A 24,216-nucleotide genomic window follows, 5' to 3' on the forward strand; every position below is an offset into this window, starting at 1 on the left:
GCGCTGCGTTTATCGAGCAATATTGGTTGTTTTTTTTTTGTTTTTTTTTTTTACGAGCAGTCGTTCGTAAAATGTAAATCGATAAACCGGAATTGCTAATTCTTATTTTGTTATTGATTATATATCTGTTATTATAGGAACACTGCAATAACCTGATATAATGTACTGTTCAAGTCAACAAAATTTTACAATCACGTGATCGGAAGACACACGCACGACGAATCGTTAGGATAAATGTTGACTCACTTGTAAACGTAAGGACCGACTTGGTTGAATCGAAGCTTGTCTTCCTCCCCGTTGAGGAATTGCTCGCTGTTCGTGACATTGAAGAGGTAGACTTTGAGGTAGAGATCGACAGGCGGCGAACGCCACAGTTCGAATATTTCACCGCCTTCGCTGAAAGTGACTTTCAGCTTGAACAGAATATCGTACGGCTGGAAGACCAGGACAAGACAGCCGGAAGCGATGCCCAGCAGGCCCAATGTCATCAAGACAAAAATGCCTGGAACAAAAGAGTCAGAGATACGTTGGTTATGAAATTCCTACAACACACGTTATATATCTGTATGTTATAATACGTGCGAAGAATTCCGAAGCGTGTTAGCAACGATTTATTTCCATATGTTGCAAAAGAATGTGGGGAAAATTTCATCCACCACAAATGAATCAATTTTCGTAGCATCACAATATGTAGGTATTTACATACGTGTCTAGTAATTACCTACCTCACGAATGTCGCAACCGTCGAATAATGTGGGTAGAATAAAAATCCACGGACAATGAGGAATTGTCACGAGTTCAACGGCTGGCGTATCATTCTGTTAAGATGTTTTCTTTTTTCACCCGAGAATAGTTTATGCTCGCATATTTTAATCTGTTCGTTGATATCTACTTCGTTATTTTTCCCTGCTTTCTCGTCACTTTGTGAGCGAAATAAGATGATTTTCATAAACTAACCCAATGTTTCAGACGTCAGTGCTGTTTTGTAACCGTCAAATAAATAATTTCCGCTCGGAATTTCTGACCGTCATCAATCGCGAATCATTCAACTCGAGACTATTATAATCACTTATTTTATTTTTAATTTTCAATTTTCATCTCTGGCAAATTGATGTGTGCGTCAAACATCGATATTGATATGTAATCGGGTGAACAGAACTATCGACATTATAATTTTAGGATAAAAATTGATTGAAGATTCTCTCCGTCATGAATTTCGTGTCGTTTTACGTTTAAGGAACTCAATGCCGAAGAACTGAACTCTTCAATCCTTTTTTTCGACGGCTCTTAATTAACGGAGCGGCCAGTTTCCTTGAACGAATCTCAGAATAATTTTCGGACCTTTTGTTACGAGGGAAGCGGAAAATTTTTCAAATACCAGGCTCAGTGGACGAACGGTTCTTAGGAGCAATAGCGGAGGCGTATACAGGAATCGAATACAAATTGTTATTTAATAGGGTGATTCACACAGGAATCACGTCCATCCGTCCTTGTAAAATTATATTATAATTGTTAAGCTTCCTCCCGAGTTGCGACGTCTAGACCGTCGACATATCAAGATAACTGATCTGTCCGTACAGGTTCGTACAAAACTCTACCGGTGGAGTAGACTACGTATTGTAAACATTTTTAATGAATTAATTCATCGCCTTATTACGAAGACAACAACGATCAAAGGCAATAAATCTGCAGAACTTCCCACGTGCACCAATGAGAACCTGTTCTACGACTACTTGCTGCAGTCTCTGGTAAACCTTGAGGAATGAGATACGAGTTTCGCCAAGCTGCATACGAGATAGGAGGTTTGGTGACTTCGTTTCCGGTTACTGGGCAGCATTCTTTGTACCTAGTCTATCCGGTGTTCAAAGAGAGTATCGCATGCGGTTTGTGCAAAAATTCCTTTTCCAACGACTGCTGTATCATGTTTTGAACCAGCCCTCCCGAAAAGCATCATTAGTGGGATCACGCATGAGACATAACAGTAATTTACCGCTTGTTCGATGCACAAACAAGGAAAATTCGGAGACTAATGGCTGGAGGCGATTCAAACGGGTATGATCGTTTCAAGATAGGAATCAGAAAATTTGTAGAAATGTCTTGGATTGCGTCAAACCAACGTAACGCGATATGCTATCGGCGAGTTTATACAAACGATATTCTCTCTTCGTCAGTTTAGCGTTCATTTTTTCTAACTTGTATGAAAAATCTGATTTTCTTGAATGATCCAGACATATTGCCATTTTCACGCAGCCACGTGATAATCGTTAAATTCGAAAAACAAATAATCTCCTAGGCAAAGTCTTTAGACGACTTAATGAAATTACAATGTTGAAACATTTATCTAAGTTATATGAATTGGTAGAAAAATATCTGCGTATTATCGAGCCATGTAAGTTGAATGCGGACCTTTATTATATTCATTGAGAATTCAAAGTAGTACTGAAATTCAGCACAGCTCTGCCATTTACCATCAGCATATGGCTTTGTGAGAAATAACGCCACCTCAAAAGGTTGAAGTTTGCATTCTTGATAATATGTATTTATATACATGCGATCATCTTCTCCCAAGGAAAATGCTAATTCTTTATTTCTGCGAATTGGGACATTCTTGTAATAGAAAACAGTCCTGAAGAGTCGTTTCATATGATATATGCCAAAACTGCAGCATTGCGCGATTATACCCATGCATTAAGCAACGTGGATTCGATCCAGTTGTATCGTTTCAACGTGAATTCACCACGGCAAAAACGCTTTAGATAGCGCCGTGATTTCCTCGTGAAACCTCCGACCCTACGTCGTATAAATCATCAACCCTAGTTCGCTGTAGCTTCGACTTTGCGAAGCTGCGATTTCCCTCGACTGCACGTTGCAGGGTTATCAGTTTATCGAACTAGACGTTGTTTCTGCGACGGAAGTCACGGTGTCAGAGGCATTGACTACTGCATAGCCGTGCATTGAATCCGCGTCTCATACTCTTCTTTTCAAGGAAATTAAAATCTGGATAGTCTACGAATCACTAGAATCAAGAAAACATTATGGAAAAGATAAAGCGAGCATAGTTTACGTTTCTGGGGCCCCTTCATTCGCCTACCTGCCCAGAGAAGTGAATCTCGTGTTTTTATTTCGCGGAAATTTTGCTGCTAATTGCTCGAAGATTTCCACCCGGTAAACAACACCGGTTTGATATTTCTGCTCGCAAAGAGACTCGAGTTAATGCTCGGTCGATTACCGGCGTAACTTTTGTCCTCGGAATCTGAATTATCCTTCTTTCTTTTTTCCGCACTGATGAAATGAAGCGGTTAATTGCGCTTCCCAAAACTGAACTTACACAGTGACTCAATACCGCGCAACATCGTTGCGTAATTTGAATTCAGAATGGACACTGTTTCTCCGTTCAAAACGTGCGACCAGTTTCACTTCCTATAAGTAATCGAGATTACCGCATTGTCTTCTGTTAATCTTTCGCACGGTATGATCATCACGTATTCGCAATTTCTCAACTATTCAAGGTTTGACGTACCCGTACGCTTTGATACTGTAAGCTCCGATATATACTTCCAGAATAACACAGTCTGCCAACGACTGGAGTCCTCAGCTGCTTAATCCCTCCGCTGCTTTTACTGGCTGGTAGCTAAAGTACCAGATCGGCCTTGAACGACGTTGATTTCCTAACTCAAATGGCCAATTCGTGTCTATCGCCATCGGCATACTTCTTCTAGAATCATAACCCTATGCGCTTTCAGATTTCCGTAAATACTGGCTAATCTGACACTTTGCAAGATTCGAAACAGTCGCTCCAATCAATTTATTCTATGGACACTCATCAGGTTGCAAGTAATGGCTTTATTGGTTCAATGAATCGAAACCGCAGCCGTCAACTTTCGTACCTACAGTGCTATAATAATATGTGATATCGTTTGATCCATCATGTTTAGTTCCAATGCTTATTGATCATTTTGACCTTTGTCTTTGATATATACGGATGTTAAAATTCTATATCGACATTTTTTGTTTTAGTGGCTATACCTGAATGTTCTTTCACGTCTGAGAATGACCACCAGGTAGTAGACGGCGAATAAAATTCTCGAATGTCGAATAATCCGGATCAATTCATTACATCAATAAAACATAGTGCTTGTTTTATTTGTCAATATCACGAGGCTGAAGGAATAAAAAAAAACGGGTAACATTCCTTTCAAAAACAAGTTTTGCATTCGAATTTTCATACGCTTCACCACTTTGCCGAATGCGACAATAATTAAAAATTGAAGACGAGATTGTTTGAATGTAATTTTATTTCTTGATAGTGGCCACTTTGAATCTCCGATTATGGATTTGTTAAAAACAGACGGCAAACGTCTCTGTACTTCGGGCTCTGAATTATTTCCCTAAGAAGAATATATCAAGGAAAAAGGTCGATCACAATACGATGTGTGTTCGAAAGACATGAAACGTAATTCCAAAAATTCGACTTGATGTTTGTAGAACTTGTGACTCACGTTCGCGCGCCCGGCCTTTTGAACAGATTCATTCACGCTAGTTCTATCAGTAGATACCTTTATTCTCATTCACAGTTCATTGTGCGATTAAGTGAATGATCATCACGAGAGCAAGGAACAGCTTCTACCGGGGATTGTAATAATACGGGCGCAAGTACGGGTGCTTCAGCCAAGAAGCAATTTGAAAGTCATTCTTCATATCTGTCTGATTACTACGGTAAGTGTGCACAGAGTTTGTTTTTTTTTCTTTTTTCAACCAGTCGGCGTACGCGAGCAACATCAATGGACTGTTCTGTCAAGGTACGGTCCGGTCCGTGTCAAGTTCAACAGGTCGTCTACACTGCTGCGTGATATAGGTACCGACGTCATTGGGATGAAAGGGAAATAACCATACACTATAGGCCAAGAACTAACGAGCCGTTCGATTTTTCATCACTTTATAAATGAAGTAAATTTAGACTCGCGGTGTGAGTCCCACTATCGTTAAATTCGTGAGGTAGTTAGTGCTAACATAACGGCGTTTAGAGTACATGTAATGCAGTATATATATACGTGTGTATGTAAGGACGACGTCGTTAATTTGGACTCCGGTGTAATGGATTATTTCGACTGTGACGTATTCATATTTCACGCATCAGACCGTAAAGCGCCTTTACGCAGTCCTAATGGTCATTCGAATTTGTCAGCACTGAGTCTAATTGATGCATATTTAATTCTTCAGAAGCAAGACTGGTTTTCACCGCAGATATTGAAAAAGGCGTCATAATTATTTCCTACAATCACAGCGTACATTACGCATTATTGCACGTGATGCAGATTATTTTTCTTCCAAGTAATAAGTCGATGACAATTAGTCATGATTTATATAATGTTACAATCGATGAGTAATAACGACAGCCTGGGAGATTTTTTTTTTTTTTTTTGGAATTTTATAAAATTACTACCTTTGCATCCGCTCAATCGAGTATAATGCAAAGTTACATAAATACTGCATACCAAAGTTGACGGCGAATGGCTTATTGGATGTGACGGACGCGTATTCTCAAGTTCATGATTCAACAAAAGGAGGAATTTGAATAACTATGTATTGATTCAATAATCCAATAGGAAAGAAAATAACGTTTTCGATTAGATTTTTTAGTTTTTTTTCAAAATTTGAGCAATATATATTTGGTGGATATTTGAAATTTACTTTTCTCCGTATAAATCACTATAAAAATTACCAGCTTTGATCTCAAGCAACAGAATGCTAATTGTAAGCATTAAATTCCACCATGAGTAATATTACGTCAGCGTATCTGTAAGTCGATAAAATGGATGAAAATTAATTCACGTTAAGATTAAAGTAGGAACTGAAATCGTCGAATCCTCATCGCCACTGATTTACAGGTACCGAAAAGCATTAGCAATCGTAACGAATCTGAAACGCGAGTTACCACGAGTTCGTGACTAAATAACGATATCATAGTCGATAAATATTAATTTTAGCAAACTAAAAAAACAGCAAAAATGCGAATGAGAATTAAACAACACCAGCATACAACACATTAGCATAACGAGCGAATAACTGCGAACAGATGGTTTGAAGGTCCATCTGGTTTGCAATACACTAATGAACGCGATAATAGGTTAGTTAATTTCGACGATGAGTAAACTTTGCGCTCGTCTATCCAATGTTATCCATCTTTCTTTTACATCCATCGCGTTATCAATAGTCCTGCCATTGTTCATTTAATCCACGTCACTTGAACGCGGTTGATAAAGTTTCATACACAGTCGACGAATTGAAAATCAAGGTGAGTGATTTATCAGATCATTTGCATCGGTAATCTACTGGTGATTATTCAAGATGCCGCAGAATTTTATGGGGTCATAAAATACTTGTGTTGTACGAAAGGATTTTAATAAAACACATGAATAAATATTAGCCATATTTCTGATGCGATTAATTCATACCTCGTGTTCATAATAATATTAATTATGATAAACGTGAGGAATAGTTTCATTCCATTAATTATAATTTTTGAATTAAGTCGAAATGATGCGTAAAATTAACAACGTAGGTTTCACGTGAACTTGAATTTATGACGAGAATTTAATTTATATAATCAACTTACGGTACCAGCTTACTCGTAAAATCGCGTGTATTCACTGTAGAATTATAATCGATTTACAGGCACGTATGAAATGGCTGCGATTCTAGGAGTTTTGGCAGTGCAGAAATTTTCATAGCAGATTTATGACACTATTATTAACTAACTGATCGGCTCCTAGTAAAAAAAAATTATCGAAGCACGCCACGATTTTGCGGAGGACCAGCTCTCTCTCTCTCTCTCTCTCTCTCTCTCTCTCTCTCTCTCTCTCTCTCTCTTGATGCAAGTATTTCGTTAGAGGTGTTTCATGTTGCAACTATCATAGCCACTATCACACTATCCTAGAGAAAGTGCGTCTGTGCGCCGCTGCACAAACCGAATACCAACTCTCACTGTCCCCCTTCAAATTAACTCCCTCGACTTATAGACAACTCGCGTGCGTTGTTTTCGGCACGCAGATATATTTTCACTTGACCCAGATCAGGGGTCGAATCGTTAAATAATTAGGCAACTCTTGAACTTGGATCATTGTTTTCGTTGGTCGGATACATGGCTCGGTTCCGAAAAATTAGCTGAAAACCCGATTCCCCAACAGCCAGGGGCGACGAACCCTGAAAAAATGCTAATCGCTCTAATTGAATGTACTTGATACGTTAGATGAATCGGGTCGATACACGTTTAAAATTCTAATGTTACTTTTTATTCCGGGGTATTAATGTGAGAAATAATACTGAAGAAGAAGTACAGGCGTAGTTCGATCGTTGTAAATCAATTCCTGAAATCTAATGAATGTTTCCGGGTATGATGTCGGCCTAATGATGAGTGACCACCTACTATGAATGTTGGCGCGCGATCTGAATCTCGAATTAGAACGTCACGAGCACTGTGCGATTACTTGATGCGCGGCAGAATTTCAATTGATTAACGGCTGCAGAATTTAAGACGCGGTGGCGATCGCAAATCGATCTTTGCAGATCGCGCGTGGAGGGTCCCCTGACATATGATTGAATATGCAACGTGTTCATTCCCGCTAGTTGTAAAAGGACACATCTTTAATTACGCGCAATGAATAGCCGATTCCGGATGAAATTAGAGACAGAGATCCGCGGTGAGAGAGTGCATTACTTTATTGTTCGGGTTGATAACCCATCTGAATTCTTCGTATGACGGTAAACAAAAGATGAGTTATCGTCCTCGACTAAGTTAACATACGGTTGAATTACCTTTGAGGATGAAAAAGGAGAAATAAAAAGAAATAAGAAATCAATATCTCATGGTATGCGGTCGGAAAATTTTCCGTTTACCGAACGGTATGGAAATTTAATTGCCATCCTAATAACCAGAATCCGGATTTAATTCGCGGTCGTGCAATTTTTATAAGTGTTTTATAAGAGAAAAAAATCTGTTCAACCTGCAAAACCACCTTGTCCGAATTATAACCTGCTTATTATACGTGTTTTTTACCTCTGTTTTCGTGCTAACAAAGAGGCAGCAAAACAGTTGATAAAGAAATCTCATCCAATAAAACACATATGTATTCATAATACGTGGTATCGACTGAAATGTGTGTGAGAAAATGGAACGAAAAAATTCAGCTCATCATTCGCGTATTATTCCGCAGTTGGTCAACCGTTCCAAATTTAGCCTTACTTGCAGATATTTAAGCAATTAAAAAAACAAATCTTTTGTTTTATTACACATATGATGCGGTAACATAATATTGCTGATAAAATTCCAGTGAATCCCGACGAAAACAGAAGTTTATCAACATAAGAGTTTCGAAAAATGTGTGGGGTAACTGCACACTTTTACCAACAGTCATAAACGCTGTTTACGTTTACACGGGTGCAGCTTCGACAAACAATTTACCAGAGTTGGTGATACGTGTTACCTAAGAATTTTGAATTGCAGTTGAAAATGGAGTCTAAGTACGAACACTGTGTGTCGGATCACGAAAATTCTGAACCTCTAGTCTAGATGTGAAGTATGATATCGAGATAGATACGAACCGAAGTGAAGAGGTCGTTAATCTGTTCTCGCCTCGGTAATATGTGGATTCTTTCCACGAGGTACGTGGCTTGTTTTCTAATCGCTTTATTACAGCTTGCTGGAGAAAGAAACCACTTGGCACGTGTAAATATGTCTAAATTTTATTCACATATGTATGAGTATAAATTTGTCATACACACATGCTTTTGTTCGGCATTTATATTTCTTTGCAAGTAAAGTGAAAAACTTTATGGCATTCAATAAGCTGCATGATGAATTCCAGGATTTTATCGATGCAACTTTGAGGTTCCAATAACCCAACAGTGAACGGTGATGATGTGATACGGATCAAGATCGTGACAACGATGTAGCGAAGTGAAAGAGAAGTCAGTTTTATATGAGTGGCATTGAAACAGAACGGTTGATATTCCTATCGTCGCACAGTTTTTATACTGGCGGTCAAGTTGAAATATGAAGATCAGTGCACTTTCAATATTTCAGGAAGCATCTTCTGCTCACCCAAATACCTGAGGCAGATTGCCGATGCACGTACAGTGGAGTAAAGTGAAAAGTGTGTGATTTTTTGGTTGAAAAAAGTGACTTGAACTCCTTGCCCGGGTGCAGCCTTTAATTCGTACGGAGAAATTCGCCTGAGATGAGAGAATGAGTTTCATTAAAATTTTCATTAGCGTCGTGACAAACTGAGACTTACACGCTGCAAGAACGGCGTTGCGATTTGCGCAACATAGTCATCATCTGTATGATGATGGGCTGCTTAGAAGTGCCGAAGAACAATTACCCCTCTTCTAATTTGCATAATTATCAAATCCGAATTGCAGACAAGCGCGGCTATTTTGCAACGGACCGACGTTTGCACGCGGCGCATAACTCACAAATGGTTTTCGGTCAAATCGGAGATACCCGATTAATGTCGTTTATATTCCTGTTCACAACCGCGTTGGCAAAGAGACCATGCAATGTAGCGGATCCGCACACGTTTCACCGAAGTGTAAGTATTTCAAAACGCAAAATTCAGCCCTCGCATTCCTCGAGCCGATCATCCAGACCAAGGCTGACCTAATGGTCGAACCTTGTTTCGCACTAGAGCCGCACACGCATGATGCTGCGTCTAATTTCATTGTCCGAATGGAAGGCGGTGCGAAACAGTCCGCAACTCGTGCCGCCTATTCGACCTGAGCTAGATTTATGTGTTTGGTAAACGGCACGTTAACTTCTTTGTATGAGGATCGCGTCGTGTTTGGTTATCGCTTATGGTGGTGCTAATTCAGGAAATTAGTTAGCATTGAAAGAGCGGTTACTGTAAGCAATGTCCGATCCAAAAGTGTCTTATACTTGCACAGGCATCGAGCACTGTAAAAGAATAATCTTTCCAACGTTGCCGATCCGGAAGCCATTGCCACGAAGGCTTGTTTATTCCGTGGCGGAAACAGTTTCGATTCGGTTCGCTTTCTGGCACCGGTCCTCGATAGTCAATCACCGCGAAAAGCCTTTATGTAACGAAAATAATATTTCACCGCATATTTTACACGCCCGATACGTAACGTAACAGGTAACGGGCATTAACCGATTTTGTAATAGTTTAATGAGTATGAGTAACGCGTAAACATGGGTTTTTCGGCGATTGTATGTTACACATCCGAAGGTATGTTTTCAAGGTTATTACTCATACACCGCGGTTCAACGACGGACAATTTTCGCTTCTAGAAAGTGTGATTTGCAGCCAAAAATCTATCCACGGTTTACTCAACTTTGAGAAAGAAAAAAAATAATCACTGTCAACTCCAGTCGACGCAATTTCAAGTTTCATTCTCATCCTGGACAATCATTACATTCGAATTTCTGATTCTAATAATTAATTCGCGTATAATTATTACGTTGTCGGGTGATATTAAATCGCGAAATATACGATGCCCTCGGATTACTAATGCAAAAGCTATCAGGAACCAATTTAGTATAAGCTAACTTTGTCAGTAATCATTTCCTCATAACGATAATATGATGTAAGAAACCTGTAAGTGATGTTCCGAAAACCTGAGACTGAACCAAATTTCCTTAAACCTTTTCCAGCATCATGATGTTAATCGTGCATTTTGTTATTTCCTCCATGACGATGGGTAATTTTAAATCGATCGCTAGGATTCCGCTGATCTGGCCTGGGATCAACCGGTACCAGCTTCTAACTGTGAACGATTAACGTCCATCGGCTAGCCCGTAGAACGCTTTCGGACATTCCCGGGTATAATAAATAAAGCGTCATAAGTCTATAAGAAAATTACCAAGCATTCCTCTGTCAGACGTGTAAATGTAAGTAACTATGATTACTTATGATTCGAGCAATTGAAATGCAGGTGTTCAGGTATATATAGTATCAATTGACCAAGAATTACCGCAATTAGCAGGAATTTTCCGCTCATGTTTTTGATTCATTGACGAACGAACTGAGTCACGATTGTTTACTTGACTATAGATTTTGGATAATTTTATGCGAGTAAGAACCTCTCGCCTCGCCGCGATGCCTTGGCGCACGATACACTTTTTGCGACGAGTGAATCGTGAGATAATTTCACAGCGGTTCATCCGATAGCGTATTTGTAACACGCTACAGTAACGCTGAAAATTTTCCATACACCCAACTAGTCCCGAGATATCAACTTACTCGAGTGAAACATTCCGATCTTTCAAATAAATTTTCAGTCATTCTTATTAATGCAATTTCTGCAAGGATTCCAAACGCGGTAGTCCGAGAATAACTCGCGAATCGAATTTTCAATGTTTTATCGACGGCTGGTGGAACACACCCCCGCCGTAACTATGAATGAAAAAGTTGAAGCTGTAGGCGACCTCGAACTCTTGAAAATAAAAACTTACTTTTTGGCCAGCTTGGTCGTCCGTCCGAGTGGACCGGTAATGCGGCGTTAAAGAACTGGTTCACTACGACGGAAGACTTTCTTCTCAAGCTCCTGTGATTCCCCGGCGATGGCGGGTAATCGGGTTCCGTACCATCGAGGGTGTCTGATACCGGACACGAGTTTGTGTTGACCGCGGAATAACGGCGCCCGGTAAAACGGTCCCAGAATCCGATAACCTCCTTCATTTCACTACACTTGGCAGTCTCTTCGGTGCTTAAAACAAGATAAGCGCAGTCCTTCCTCTCCCCACGTAGCCAAAAAGCACGATCGCTTCACCGCGAAGACGCCGAAAGCTCGTCTGTATTCCGATAGGTTCGCAGTCGTGCCTTCGCGAGGCGAGAGTCTCCGATATGATTTTTACGAGTATAAACGTTTCCCACACTCAAAGTACGATTGCTCAACTCGATACTAAACCGCGGTAAGTGGCAATGAAATCTCGAAACTTCTACACATGACTTTCGACTCGAATTCCCGCTGCAGCTATGCAGTAGACTTCCTTGTTTACTCCTCGTTGGATGCGGATTGCAACGACCTTCTTCTAGTCAGTGTTAATACCCGTGCGTTGCTACACTTGCGGGAAACATTTCAGCTGTAAAGAAAATCCCGAGGGTAATTTTCGCTCTTGAATATTCTTACGACGATCCGGCGAATAAAATTGTCTGTATTTCAACTATCCGAATGGCTGCTCTTCGGGTGTTTCTTGGACCGCGTTTTCCTTCCAATATTACTACCCGGTGCGAACGGCGTGCGACACAATGCAAAAGTGGCGAAAATTTCCAACCGTGTTTGAAAAATATCTCCAGACGCACCCCACTTTCACCTCTCCCAATGAAAATGGAGGTGGTTGCCGCACGTGGACCTGCAGCCAATCGACAGGTGCAGCTCGCCCCCACCTCTGGAGGTTGAGACCACCACCAGGGTCTCCGACACGCGCCTTGACCGCGCGCCGTTCCTCCGCTATCGCACATGCCTATACCAACGTTCAGGTCACTAGCTGCCGGCTCGAGACATTTCATAGAGTTCTGGACGATCCGCGTCGATCTTTGCAAGTGGTAAAAGACTGCGCCTGGTAAACTTCTAGAAGAGTATTTTGCAACCGTTCAGCGTGGTTCGGCTTCAATGTCACCCACTTTTTATACATATACGAGTATATAATAAACAGCTGCTTCTCGTCAATCTCTTGTCTGCCTCGAAACTCTTTCACTCTTTATTCGTAAAAAAAATTTCTTCATTCCCTCGAAATTCTGTTGAGTAAAATGTCAGATTCATTCTTTTCGAGTGAAAACTGCAAGTCACTCTGACACAAGTCAGATTATACCCAAGAAAATTTCGAGAGTTCAGCGATTTTCTCAAACTTTTTTCCATATTTACTGAACAGTAGTGAAATTCTACTTGGGAAAATTTGAAGAATTCTCTAATTTTATAAATATTTTTTCGTGATTCACCTTGGTATAATCTCACTGATGTAGTGGGTTGGTTTTCACGACATAAAATTTGGAGACTCCGTTTGATTTGAAAAGCTGAGTTATTTCGCGTTATTCGTACGGAATGTCTTATCCGTGCATTGACTCGGCATTTCTTGCAGGGATGTATGGTGGAATTAACTTGTGAAAACGAAAATATCATTAGGGTGTTGTTGTCTGATTCTCGAATAAATGAAGCGTCGGACTATTGTTTGTCATATTTTTAAAAACCGTAGAAGAAAATACGTGTTGTTTTTTTCGAAACTCATTTGCCACTTCGAGGTCTGCGATAACTGCGTTAGATAAAAATAGTTGTTACCGTTTTGAGTAGTCTTGAGAAATATTATTATTCGATGGTGCGAAAACAATTGATTCATAATATGTATCACTAAATGATCTTATTTCGTAAATTGAATGATTTTCCTAATTTAAAACAAAAAAAATTCCGACTTATGAAAGTGACGAAACATTTTTTTATATACTTAGTAACGTTATTTTAGTCGAAATGAAAATATATTATTTCGTCGAAGTAAAGATTCACAATATAGGTATAATAATCTTTCCGAGGCAATGGTCAGTTACACGTTAAAAGATCTTCAATCAGTTTTACCCAATCTTGCATTCTTGAGAACTTGTCATCGAATACTTTTCTGTTCCACTTATAACATTGTAGTGGGGAAGGTGAAACCGGTTTGATATGGTTTTAACGCAGCGGTATTCGATTGCATCAGTATCATCGGGGATTCATGTGATTCTTCATTGATCGCGAAAAACGGGTTTTTACACACGAGAAAGCCTCAGACGATTCAAAATATCACTGTCACAGTACATGTCGTAGGGATGTCGTAAAATTTTCTCAATTACTTGGCAGTTACAACGTTCTTGTTCGAAGGGTGATCAAATGTTTGTTTCCCGAGTTAATTTCCGTCATTTTTTATGTAGCGTTACATCATATACAGTGTAATTATCTGAGATCATCGCATCACCATTGCACCACGTTTCCGAGGTATTAAGGATATAAGTTACCTTGGAAGAGTGACACTGGGATAATCTTCGGAAGCATAGAAGTAATTGAAAGTCTGGTCTTTGATTATTTGGCGAGTGTTTCTATCACGGAAAATATAGTACATCGTTCAAGATTCGCGAATACACAGCTCACATGAAAGACAATCTACCAACCAAGTATGCGAAAGGAAATGAGTTATACCTGTGTTCGATCAAAGTTGGTGACCCTCTACTGTAAACTGTACGAAGGTTACTCAGGACAATCTGCTTCGGGCAATTTCCAAACGCAGCGCAAGTTCGATTGTAAGAAACGATATAGTTTTCACTGGTGAACAGTGCTATTGACCGCCATTATTTTCATGGCTAAGAGTTCGGAACCGATGGATTTCTAGTTTAATGCAAAACAGGTGAAAGACCATAATCCTTGATCGAGGTGGATGATCTCATTCTGTGAAACTAGGACCAGGCATTTCCGGAATATCCATGACGCATGACTAATGAACGATTCTTGACGTCTGATTAAAATTCACATCTGGGATTAGGACTTTATTGATGACGGAAGATTTTCTCGTTTTGCATACTCGTGAAATTTGATATTTGCTTTAGTACCTACTGTAATCAATAATTGCTGACATGCTGACACGACGAGTTTATATGGTCAAAGGGCGAGGAATACGGATGATTTTGTTCTTTTTATTTTTCTTCTGCATTTGAAAAATGTCCTCACAGAGAAACGCTATCCGAGGCTGTTCTATAGGTCTCACACTTTGTGTGATTTTTCGACAAAAAATTTGGAATTATGTGGAAAAATCATTGCATGTTCATTTGCCGTGGCTGATAGGTGCGGGTGATCAATCTTCACAACCAACGTCATGATTCATGACCTCATATCGCGCCTCAACGACTACGGTCAATTTCTGCGTAAATTCAATATGGCGGATGAAAAGAATTTTAATCATGGATTCCGTGTTTACCGAGTCTCGTTGCTCTCTTGAACTCCCGTCATTACCTCTACCGCGATAGACGTATCATCATTTCCAGTTATCCCTTTTTACGATTTGTTTTTTCACCGGTTTTTCCCGAGGCTGAAGAATGAATCGAAATTACTGGAAATCGCGCGTAAATGCTTTTTCATGCCGAAGAGGGTGAATAACAACTTTTATCGACGTGGTTTTCCGCTCGTCGGTGACTGCATAGGGTGGTACGTTTTTTTTACTTGTTTCTCTTTTTCGCCCAGTTTGACTCGTGTGACTTTTGTTGTTCCTCATGGCCTGTATGCAACAGCAACGGAATGACTGGAATCACGATAATCTCTTGCCTACGGCATTACTAATTACTGACACAGATTTCACAGGGTGATACACAATAAGTTGACCAGATACCTCATAGTTTCGATATCTGTGTTCACCGATACGTGTCAAAGCATGTTTGTTTCATTGTTCTCATTAGTATTTGCTCACACTATTTTCCAGGCCGCTGACGTATCTGGTGTAATACTGCGCTCATAAATTCATGTGGATTAAAAGCAGAGCATGTAAGTCCTCAGAGATGACTTGAGGTCCGAATTTATCTACAGCCAAAGAAGGCTTTCACAGTACTAAATGATAATTATCCGATCAAGAAAACCATTGGATTTCAGACCCAATTTTTCGAAACGGCTGATTGGACAGTAGGTATTTACGCCTTTACGAATAATTATTATCTGACAACCGAAGTTCCAATTTTACGTACAACATACGTGATAGGATCGGTTATCGATAACTAACGAATTAACATTAATCGAAAATATTCCCATGGCTGAATATGCTTTAGAAAAAAATACACGTGCAATGAGCATTTACATTTCATTTTATTTTAATTTAAATACACAATGCAGTGTTGGTACGAGCGGGTTTGAGAGCAAAAACTACCTCACGTGAAAAATTGTGTGATGAACGGCAAAAACTTGGATAGTGTTCGTACTGTCGTTCGATCTTGATGTATTCAACATTTTATGATGTTGAGCAAAAATATGATCACTCACTCAATTGCTTAGAACGTAAAGTTTATTACATGCCGCACGAGGCGAGATCACGGAATTAAGATGGTTATAAAAAATCGTAATAACAGAATGTGAAGTCAATATCAGTTTCCAGCCGATTTGCTTACGTCAGTGAGGAAAAAAGTGTTTAGGCTAAGCCCAATATTCTCTTGTCAGGTTACCAGGTGTCGTCGGCAGAAATTGACCGAAAATTTGCGCTTCACGATTTGTTTGCAGACGCAACTTTCATCAAGAAAAGACCGGTGAGTCTTTAATGTTTCGCATTTCAGTTTCTTTCCCAGATCTTGGACTCACTGAACGATGAAAGTGTGAAAAAGCAAAAGAACTAGCAACGCGCAATTTATCCTTGCAAGTATTCGTACTTTTGAACTTGCCGATAGGTTCTTTCCGAGCAAGGCATTACCTTTTTTTTATCCTATGATTTTTAATACTGTACCAGGTATTGGAATGCATCATTTTAAGATTATATCGATGAACATGAATTGTGTGTGTGTGTGTCTTTTTTATGTAGTTTTTTTGCCTATTAACTCATAAATTAGGTGATCCTAGAATTTATAAGCAAACGCGCGTATGTTTTTCTATCGTATACATATCACCTCGACTTGAACCCGGTAATTTGTTCCCGTAGCTAACGAGCGTGCAAGATCTTTAATTTTTCTTTGCTTTTTTGTTTCCTCATTTTTACCAGAGATCTTTGATTAATCTCATGGTGAGCATTGACTGTTATTCACATCTATTTCATCTTTTTTTATGCTTCACCATTCGGTATATTGTACGATTATTTGTCCCTGATTATACCATAGACAAATTTTTTCATTGAAAAATAGTTAACTGGTTTTGTCGTAAGTCCGTGTCAATTGTTGACAATCCGATATGCTCAATTCATAACGTCGTCTTACAATCGTAAATATATTTTAATTTTACGAATGTTGTAATAAATGTGAAGTCGAAATGTGTACGCGATGAAAATTTTGAATATTTCAGTAAAACGAAAGAAATATTTTCAATAGTGGAGTCTCAAAATACACCAAACTGCGCAATTTGGAATCATCGCGAGTTGTAAATAAGAAATGTTGAACCTCGTGCGAATTATAAAACTATACTCTAATACCTCCTGTATCTTTTATGTCTGTAATATATCAGAGCTGAGAATCATGTAACCTTATTAGCATAATTTGTAAGGAAGAACCCATGCTTCTTTTCATTATTGATCCTGTGACGACATTTGAATGGCGCGCACCGTAATTTATACACCCGGAGCGTCAAAAGTACATTTATCATAGATTTTATTGCTGTAATATTCCAAAGCACGCGATTATTATGATTACCATGATTTTTTTCTCGCGGTTGAACTGTATACTATTCCAAATACCTACACAAAGGAAACAAGTATGCGAAATTTTTTTCAAATAGATTTCGTTAATTATAATTGTTGTAAACCTGTACATCATACTTCCTTTATTATTTCCGTTACAGTTGATTAAATTCATTATCATTCGTGTGATGTTGAAGTCGAGTGAAATATCAGTGTCTGTTTCACACTGACAATTAATATCCCGATACATCGATGTACGTGTGGGACACACATAAGCGTATAAACAGGAATGAAGCTGTTCCCCAATTGGTATAATGAAAGCCGGATGTAGGAATATCGCACGGTTGCTTGAGTTGTGTGTATAAACCAAATGAGTCTAGGACCAGAGACATGGTTGAAAATAAAACGACACTCAAAGTGTTATTCAACTGGAAACGGATTAATTGATGTGATCTGCGGCGTGTATTGAGCCCAAATCCCGTTGTACTATATTGGGCAACTTTGTTTTTGTTATAATGAATCTTAGTAAATAAATGTAGGTACGTGTTGAGACAATTTCCCTTAATTCATATCCATGAAGTTTGAATCGGTTAATAAGATTTAATTTGAATTTCGTCGCTTATTTGCCCTTCTATTTCGCAAGATTTACCCGCATTCTCACATCTCGAAAAGAGTTGACTATCTCATTAATTACTCTGAAATTTCCAACCCCGATTCAAATTTCCGAATATTATTTGATCACTGTATCATGTGCCGCTAATTTTTCCATTCCACGTGGATGACGTCGTTGATCTCAATATACAGTCACCTTGTAAAATTGTTCCAAGAAAGTTCCCGCACTGCAGACAAACAATTCCCTGTCTGTGCATTTGTTGATCGCTATGCAAATGTATCAATATGTCCTTCCCCGGCAGAATGTAGGCTGCAGTTGTTTCGTGACTGTAATCAACGATTTCAATCTTTTTGCGCATATGTAATATAACGTGTGCCGCGATAGATGCAAGATCTTGTAAGCCGGAATAGGTAATATATGTATACGAGAAAAAAATGTATATATAATCACTACCTTGCGCACAGTGTTAGAGTGAATTTAATATCGGAACAGACTTGCCGCGATCGGTTCATATCTATACATACATATAGTAACTCTATTTGTTATGAGATCGCTGTTGACGTCGATTGTAGCCGCGGTTTAAGTAAATCGCACCTTGAGATTCGTACGGTTATTCCACCGTTCGATGATCGAAAAATTCCACACTACGCCGTGAGTATCGACTTGAAAGTAGGATCGTATATTGATGGGAACAGTTTATGATATGTGCCGTAAACTAGTCGTATATGTATGGACGATGAATTTTTTCCACGTACTGTAAATAACAAGCAATATGCAAATGGAAAAATCCGTGTTGAAACAATTCGCTACTCATTTTAATGCAATTTATAGAATGATTTCTAAATCTGAGACCCCCGTGCCATAACCCTGACAATGTTATACGTAGAAGTTGACAGGGTAAAATGCATTAACTTCTAGAGATGCACTGTTCAGCAACCTGAACAATGTTCCCCAGAGCTGTAACTCCTTGACGTCGAATGCCGTAAGTCTAAGAGTGAATTGTAATAAAAATGCAATGAAAAACTAGGAATAATTTCGAATTTGATAGTAAAATAAATTTATTTTTTAATGCTTAAAATATCTGTCGATATAAACAGAAGAAAGAAATTGATCGAAAGAATCAATTATGTACTAATAACGATATTGTGAATACCATTATTAGTTTGAAATGACGCTTGTCTTGTTTGTAAGTCCTCGATCAATATAAAATTTTATAACCCTACCATAAAAGTGGCAACTGGGAAGTACTAAAATTACAAACAAACACAGCTGTGTTGAACATGAAAATAAACGTGAATAACAAATATTTTTATTCTCAGGTTTATAATTTTATTCGTGCAAAGTACCTTTTGGTAACTTCAAATGCGATTAGCTAGCCAATTAATCAGGTGCCTAATATGATTATTCACGACGGTGATGTAAAGGGCATGACCCGGCTTTGTACCCACGTATGGTGTAGATCGTAAAGCATGTCACGCCCGGAGATGTTGAATGTTAGTGGCAATTCACACGTAATACATCATGACACATTGACTTATTGATATTAATATTGCAGCATTTGCAGCATAAGAGTGGAAGGAAATGATTAATTTTCGCACGAACATCGATTCGAATTATGCGAAATTTTTTTTGCGATACCTACACAACGTGAACCTTACACCCATAGAAGACTTACAAGTTGACCATGATGCGAGAATAATTATTTCTATCTGCAGTTGCTACACGGTCCTCAAATATTTTAATCTGATTATCGTTATTATTATAATTTATTAACAACATAGTTTTGTACTGAATTCACAAAATTTTTCGAAGTTTTCTTTCTGGATCGCACATGTTTCAACAAATCTCTACCAGGTATATAATATTCGCATAAGTTTGCTATTTCAGAGCAACATGAACAGCTATTACGTTGCAATTGCCAAATCATGCAGTAATGACAGCTATGGTTACACTAAATAGTTGTACCAGATTTTCTTGTAATTCCAGAATTCTTTGAAACGTTGTTCAAACAACATTCCATCTGACTGCAATTTTCTACAAACTCTAAATGAAATTTTTCTCATTGTGTGGCTGTGGAGAAAGGATTCATAAATCGAGCGAATTTCACCCGTAAAGCAGAAACGGTGTAAGGTACGTAATGGTACATAATTTGAAATGTGCGCTACAGTTGAGCCGTTTGAACAATTTTCTAACTAATTTGGAGTAATTGTATAACAGATTAGATACCCGTATATTCGACGTAATGCGATAGTCAGGCTTGTGAAACCGGTAATGCGAGTCAAGATCACGTTTGCGTTGTGTGAGACTTTTTCTGCCAGACTCATCTGTTCGTTACACTTCCTCCTACGGTGCATTAAACTTTGCATGAATCTTATGTACAACTGTTCTGCCATTCGTTGATCCTGGGCGTTCTTTTGCAGATAAAACGTCTTGACGTAAATGCTTTAATTCGAGTAAATGAACAAACAAAACAAGCTTGACGTTCTAGAAAACATTATAATGGGTACACACTTCGTCAAAATCTTGATAAATCGATGGAAAATATTGACAATAATTTACGAATGGGCTACTCATGATGTCATACACTACGATCGCTACGCAAATTGACGGAAACAACTATTCGACACGTTAACCATCTGAGCATATTTTTTTAACTGTTGTGTCCCAAAAAAAAAGTCTTTAAGAAAAACCGGGGTTCGTCCTTTGCTTGCGGATTGGATTAAAACATCGCCGCTTATACTTATTTATAACTACATCCAGCCTGTTGAATTCTAACTCACCGAATTAAACAACTTTTCAATAAGGTCAGCAACATAAAAAATTCACTATCGAGACTGTATTAAATATATTTCAACAGGTGGAAAGGAGGACCTGTCACAGTATTTATTACGTGAAAGTTTTTTAGTTTTCTATTTCAATAGTAGAAGCGAAATCAATGTTGTCTGACCTAATTAAATACGATCGGATCTTTAAGGGGGTGCCCTGGTCGATTTCGACGTTGACATATATATCTCTAAATATCGAAGTCCACGTGTCTCGATCGCGATGAAAAGCTCAACACAATTCTGTATAAAAACACTCCAACTCATTTTCATTTGACGATGAAATAAAGAAATGGCACGGATTCTACGAAATCGCAATAGTAAATTCGTAGAATCCATGCCATTTCTTTATTTCTGCGGCAAATGAAAATGCGTTGGAGTGTTTTTGTTTAGAATTGCTATTGAACCATTTTTCGCATTTGAAATACTTCGAATTTGATACTTGGAGATATATACGTCAACGTCGAAATCGATCAGAGCACCCCCTTAAATTGTATTCTTGTCATATTAGATCAGATAAAGACAGAAGTTGTATTCAATTAGTTTGATTCATTTGATCTTGGGCGAGAGAATGTTAAAGATACTTCCATTATTGAAATCGAAAAGTAAAAAACCTTCATTATATCAAAATTATATCTAATTAGTTTTAAATAGACCATCAGAATATAACATATAGTTAAATTGGAAATATAATTTATCAATCTAAATGGATTCAAACAGACTTATTTACTTTGATCGGGTAGTTGAAATTTTATGATATGTGCTTACAACTTTGAATAGTTCGTTTCTGAAATATTTTCTGAACAAATCGTGCTTCCAATTTCTGTTTATGCCTGATTTGAGAGAATCCATGACATCTTTATGAACCTTTTGAAAATGATCATACTGTAAATATACGTGACGGTGGTTTGGAAGCGATCATTTCTATCAGACACTTTGTTCGAAAATGGCAATTTGTTAACGCCTTACAGCTATCCCAAATTGTTTCGATACGTTTTACAATACCGATGTTTGAAACAGCTTCAAATTATTATTCACACGTGTAATATTATACTAACTTAATGCGTATTACTGTCCTAATGATCATTTATGCTCTATTATGCCGGTTGAACGACATACGCAATTAATGAATATCGTAAATGATTTAGCTACTAATCGTCGAGGATATCGGCAGCAATCGCGATTCAAAACACATTATATGCCAATTTCATGAAGAGCTGCTCGATTATTATCGGTAATTGCAGGCACACACGATTCAATGTAGGTAGTCGATAATTCTTGACTTTTTGAGCGCCCTACGTCATTGCAGGAAAGTTCATGTGACCTGTGAGTCAATGTAACGAGAAATCTCTTCCACCCGTATGCTCCGATCAGTTTGCGCATGCAAATTACTTATGGAAATCAACAACAAGCCGGCAACATGCCGGAATTAACGGATCTTATGTTACACAGACAAACAGAGCGGTTAATCTTGCGACAAATACCTTGACAACTTCGATCGAGAGGCAACTATATATTTCCGGATAGGTTAATACAGAGTCGGTAGTAATTATGAGATTTGTTAGCTGACACGCATATTCGTGTAGAATATTTATAATTCACCGACCAACGACATGCAGCTAGAAAGAATAAGTAATAAGCAATTTTTAAGCCGTGTCGCACGTCGAACAGAAATAACCCACTGCATTGATAAAAAGCCTGAAAAATGTGTATAATTGAGGCGTAAATTCGCGACGCAATACCTTCGTTATTTTTCTCTCACGGCGTTTTCGTAAAATTTTTTTCGAGTGTGATGTGTAAAATATTCCGATGAGATACATTGCCATTAATCCGTATACGCCTGTCTCCAGGGATGTGGAAAGACGCGGAGTTCCGATCAATTTTAACGCAACTTTAATCTGGCGATTTCAACGCATGCAGGGAAGGATTCATTCTCCAGGTTATGCAAATTGTGAGCTTGCCTCGAAAAAAATATAAAGGAAAATCGAATGCTTGATCGTCTGATATACTTTTCATGTATCTCGATATGACGTTCATTATTTGATTCACATTTTTATCCCACGCCTGTATACTCTCTGGGTTGGTTGATTGCGGTTTTTTCCATCGGGTTTCTTCAATCTGGTTAGCTGAATCTGCTACACTGTGTACAAACTTGGTTCTTCAACGCAGGTTAGAACAACACCTTTGCCTGCGTATTGAGTATACCACTATAAGTGTTATACAGTTCCGTATATCGAATTCAGGTCGCTAATTATGGTCGGAGAGTAGTCAACAAGCGTTTTTTTGTTCTCAACTCGCGGCCTTTTCATTTTTTATTTTATTTTTTAAAGAATTTTAATGGTCAATGAACATCGCATAAGTTTAAACCAATTAAATTACTCCGTAAAGATTGACGTCAAAGACGTATCCGCTACAGCGATGTGGGGAAATCCAAGAAATTGCTATGGGTATAAAGCAGAAATCGCATTTCTTCTTATTTTTTTTTTATTTTTGTGTTTTCATTTGGAGGTCAGCATAATTGTGCAATCTTCTATTTATGCTTATCCAGGTGTATTTGCGATTTCTATAAACGATCGGCTTATGCTGTCGGGTAACTAATTTATTACCTTGCGGCAAATCTTCATTGGTTATCGGTGCGTGCGGGGTGTCGTTACGTATTATGTAAATAGCGTGAGTAGATATACTCTTAAAGCCCATCCGGTTTTATATAATATGGACCTTGATCGCGAAATTCAGTGACGTCGAAAACCTATAATTACGAGATAATGCTTTGTGTAATTTCATTTCAAAGAGGAGTTTTTATCGCTATTAATTATTTTAATATCGTTTGAAGATCGGTAATATTTTCGGTAGTACGTATTTGATTATATAACTAATAGCCGTTTCTGATTGTCGATCGCGAAGCGTTAATATTGAAAGAATAAAGTTTTCCTCTGAAGAATCAACTACGACGCAATGTGCCGCTGGAATCTATGTGGCTTTGAAGTCGCTGATTGTCGACTGACGCATTTTCATCAAATTTAATCCTCCGGGCAAAGAAGCCATGAATTTAGTTCAGAGTTTGATTTCGATAACTGATTGTGAGTCAAGTATTTTTCACTTAAGCCTAACGCGAACAACAGTGTTATTGCAGGTTATTAATTTCCTATTATATGTATTGTTCAATGGTGTTTATGAAATTTACGTGGTAATTCATACACAGTATATTAAAATATGGTAACGTTTTTGTCTCGGCAATCATCTGATTTTGTATAATTAATTAAGATCAAAATCGTTAAGAAGCGAAACACCGGATACAACATTTTTGTTACTTCGTATTGTATTCAATTCAAATTAAAGAGAGAAAAGCTTTTAACAATTGAATTGAAAGTAAGAAGTGACAAAGAAATCGTGATATGCCCTCTGCACCCTGTGAGGATTAGCTGCAAGTGTGTTTCACGTATGCA

General features: G+C 38.3%; 1 protein-coding gene across 2 annotated transcripts in view; it reads right to left on the reverse strand.

The window, feature by feature from the left end:
- LOC124302010 (scavenger receptor class B member 1-like) overlaps positions 1-24,216 on the reverse strand; it is a 42,135-nt gene that overhangs the window by 13,082 nt on the left and 4,837 nt on the right. The window contains exons 1-2 of one of the 2 annotated variants that reach the window (XM_046757737.1): positions 11,471-12,281; positions 247-502 (exon numbers count right to left, since the gene is read on the reverse strand). In XM_046757737.1, the coding sequence (XP_046613693.1) occupies positions 247-502; positions 11,471-11,696 (482 nt within the window). In that variant the 5' untranslated portion in view covers positions 11,697-12,281. Of the gene's footprint in view, positions 1-246; positions 503-11,470; positions 12,282-24,216 lie in introns of those variants that run through there. The other variant, XM_046757738.1, reaches the window with a different exon arrangement.

Source organism: Neodiprion virginianus, chromosome 4 (genome assembly GCF_021901495.1).
Source record: "Neodiprion virginianus isolate iyNeoVirg1 chromosome 4, iyNeoVirg1.1, whole genome shotgun sequence".
Taxonomy (NCBI): Eukaryota; Metazoa; Arthropoda; class Insecta; order Hymenoptera; family Diprionidae; genus Neodiprion; species Neodiprion virginianus.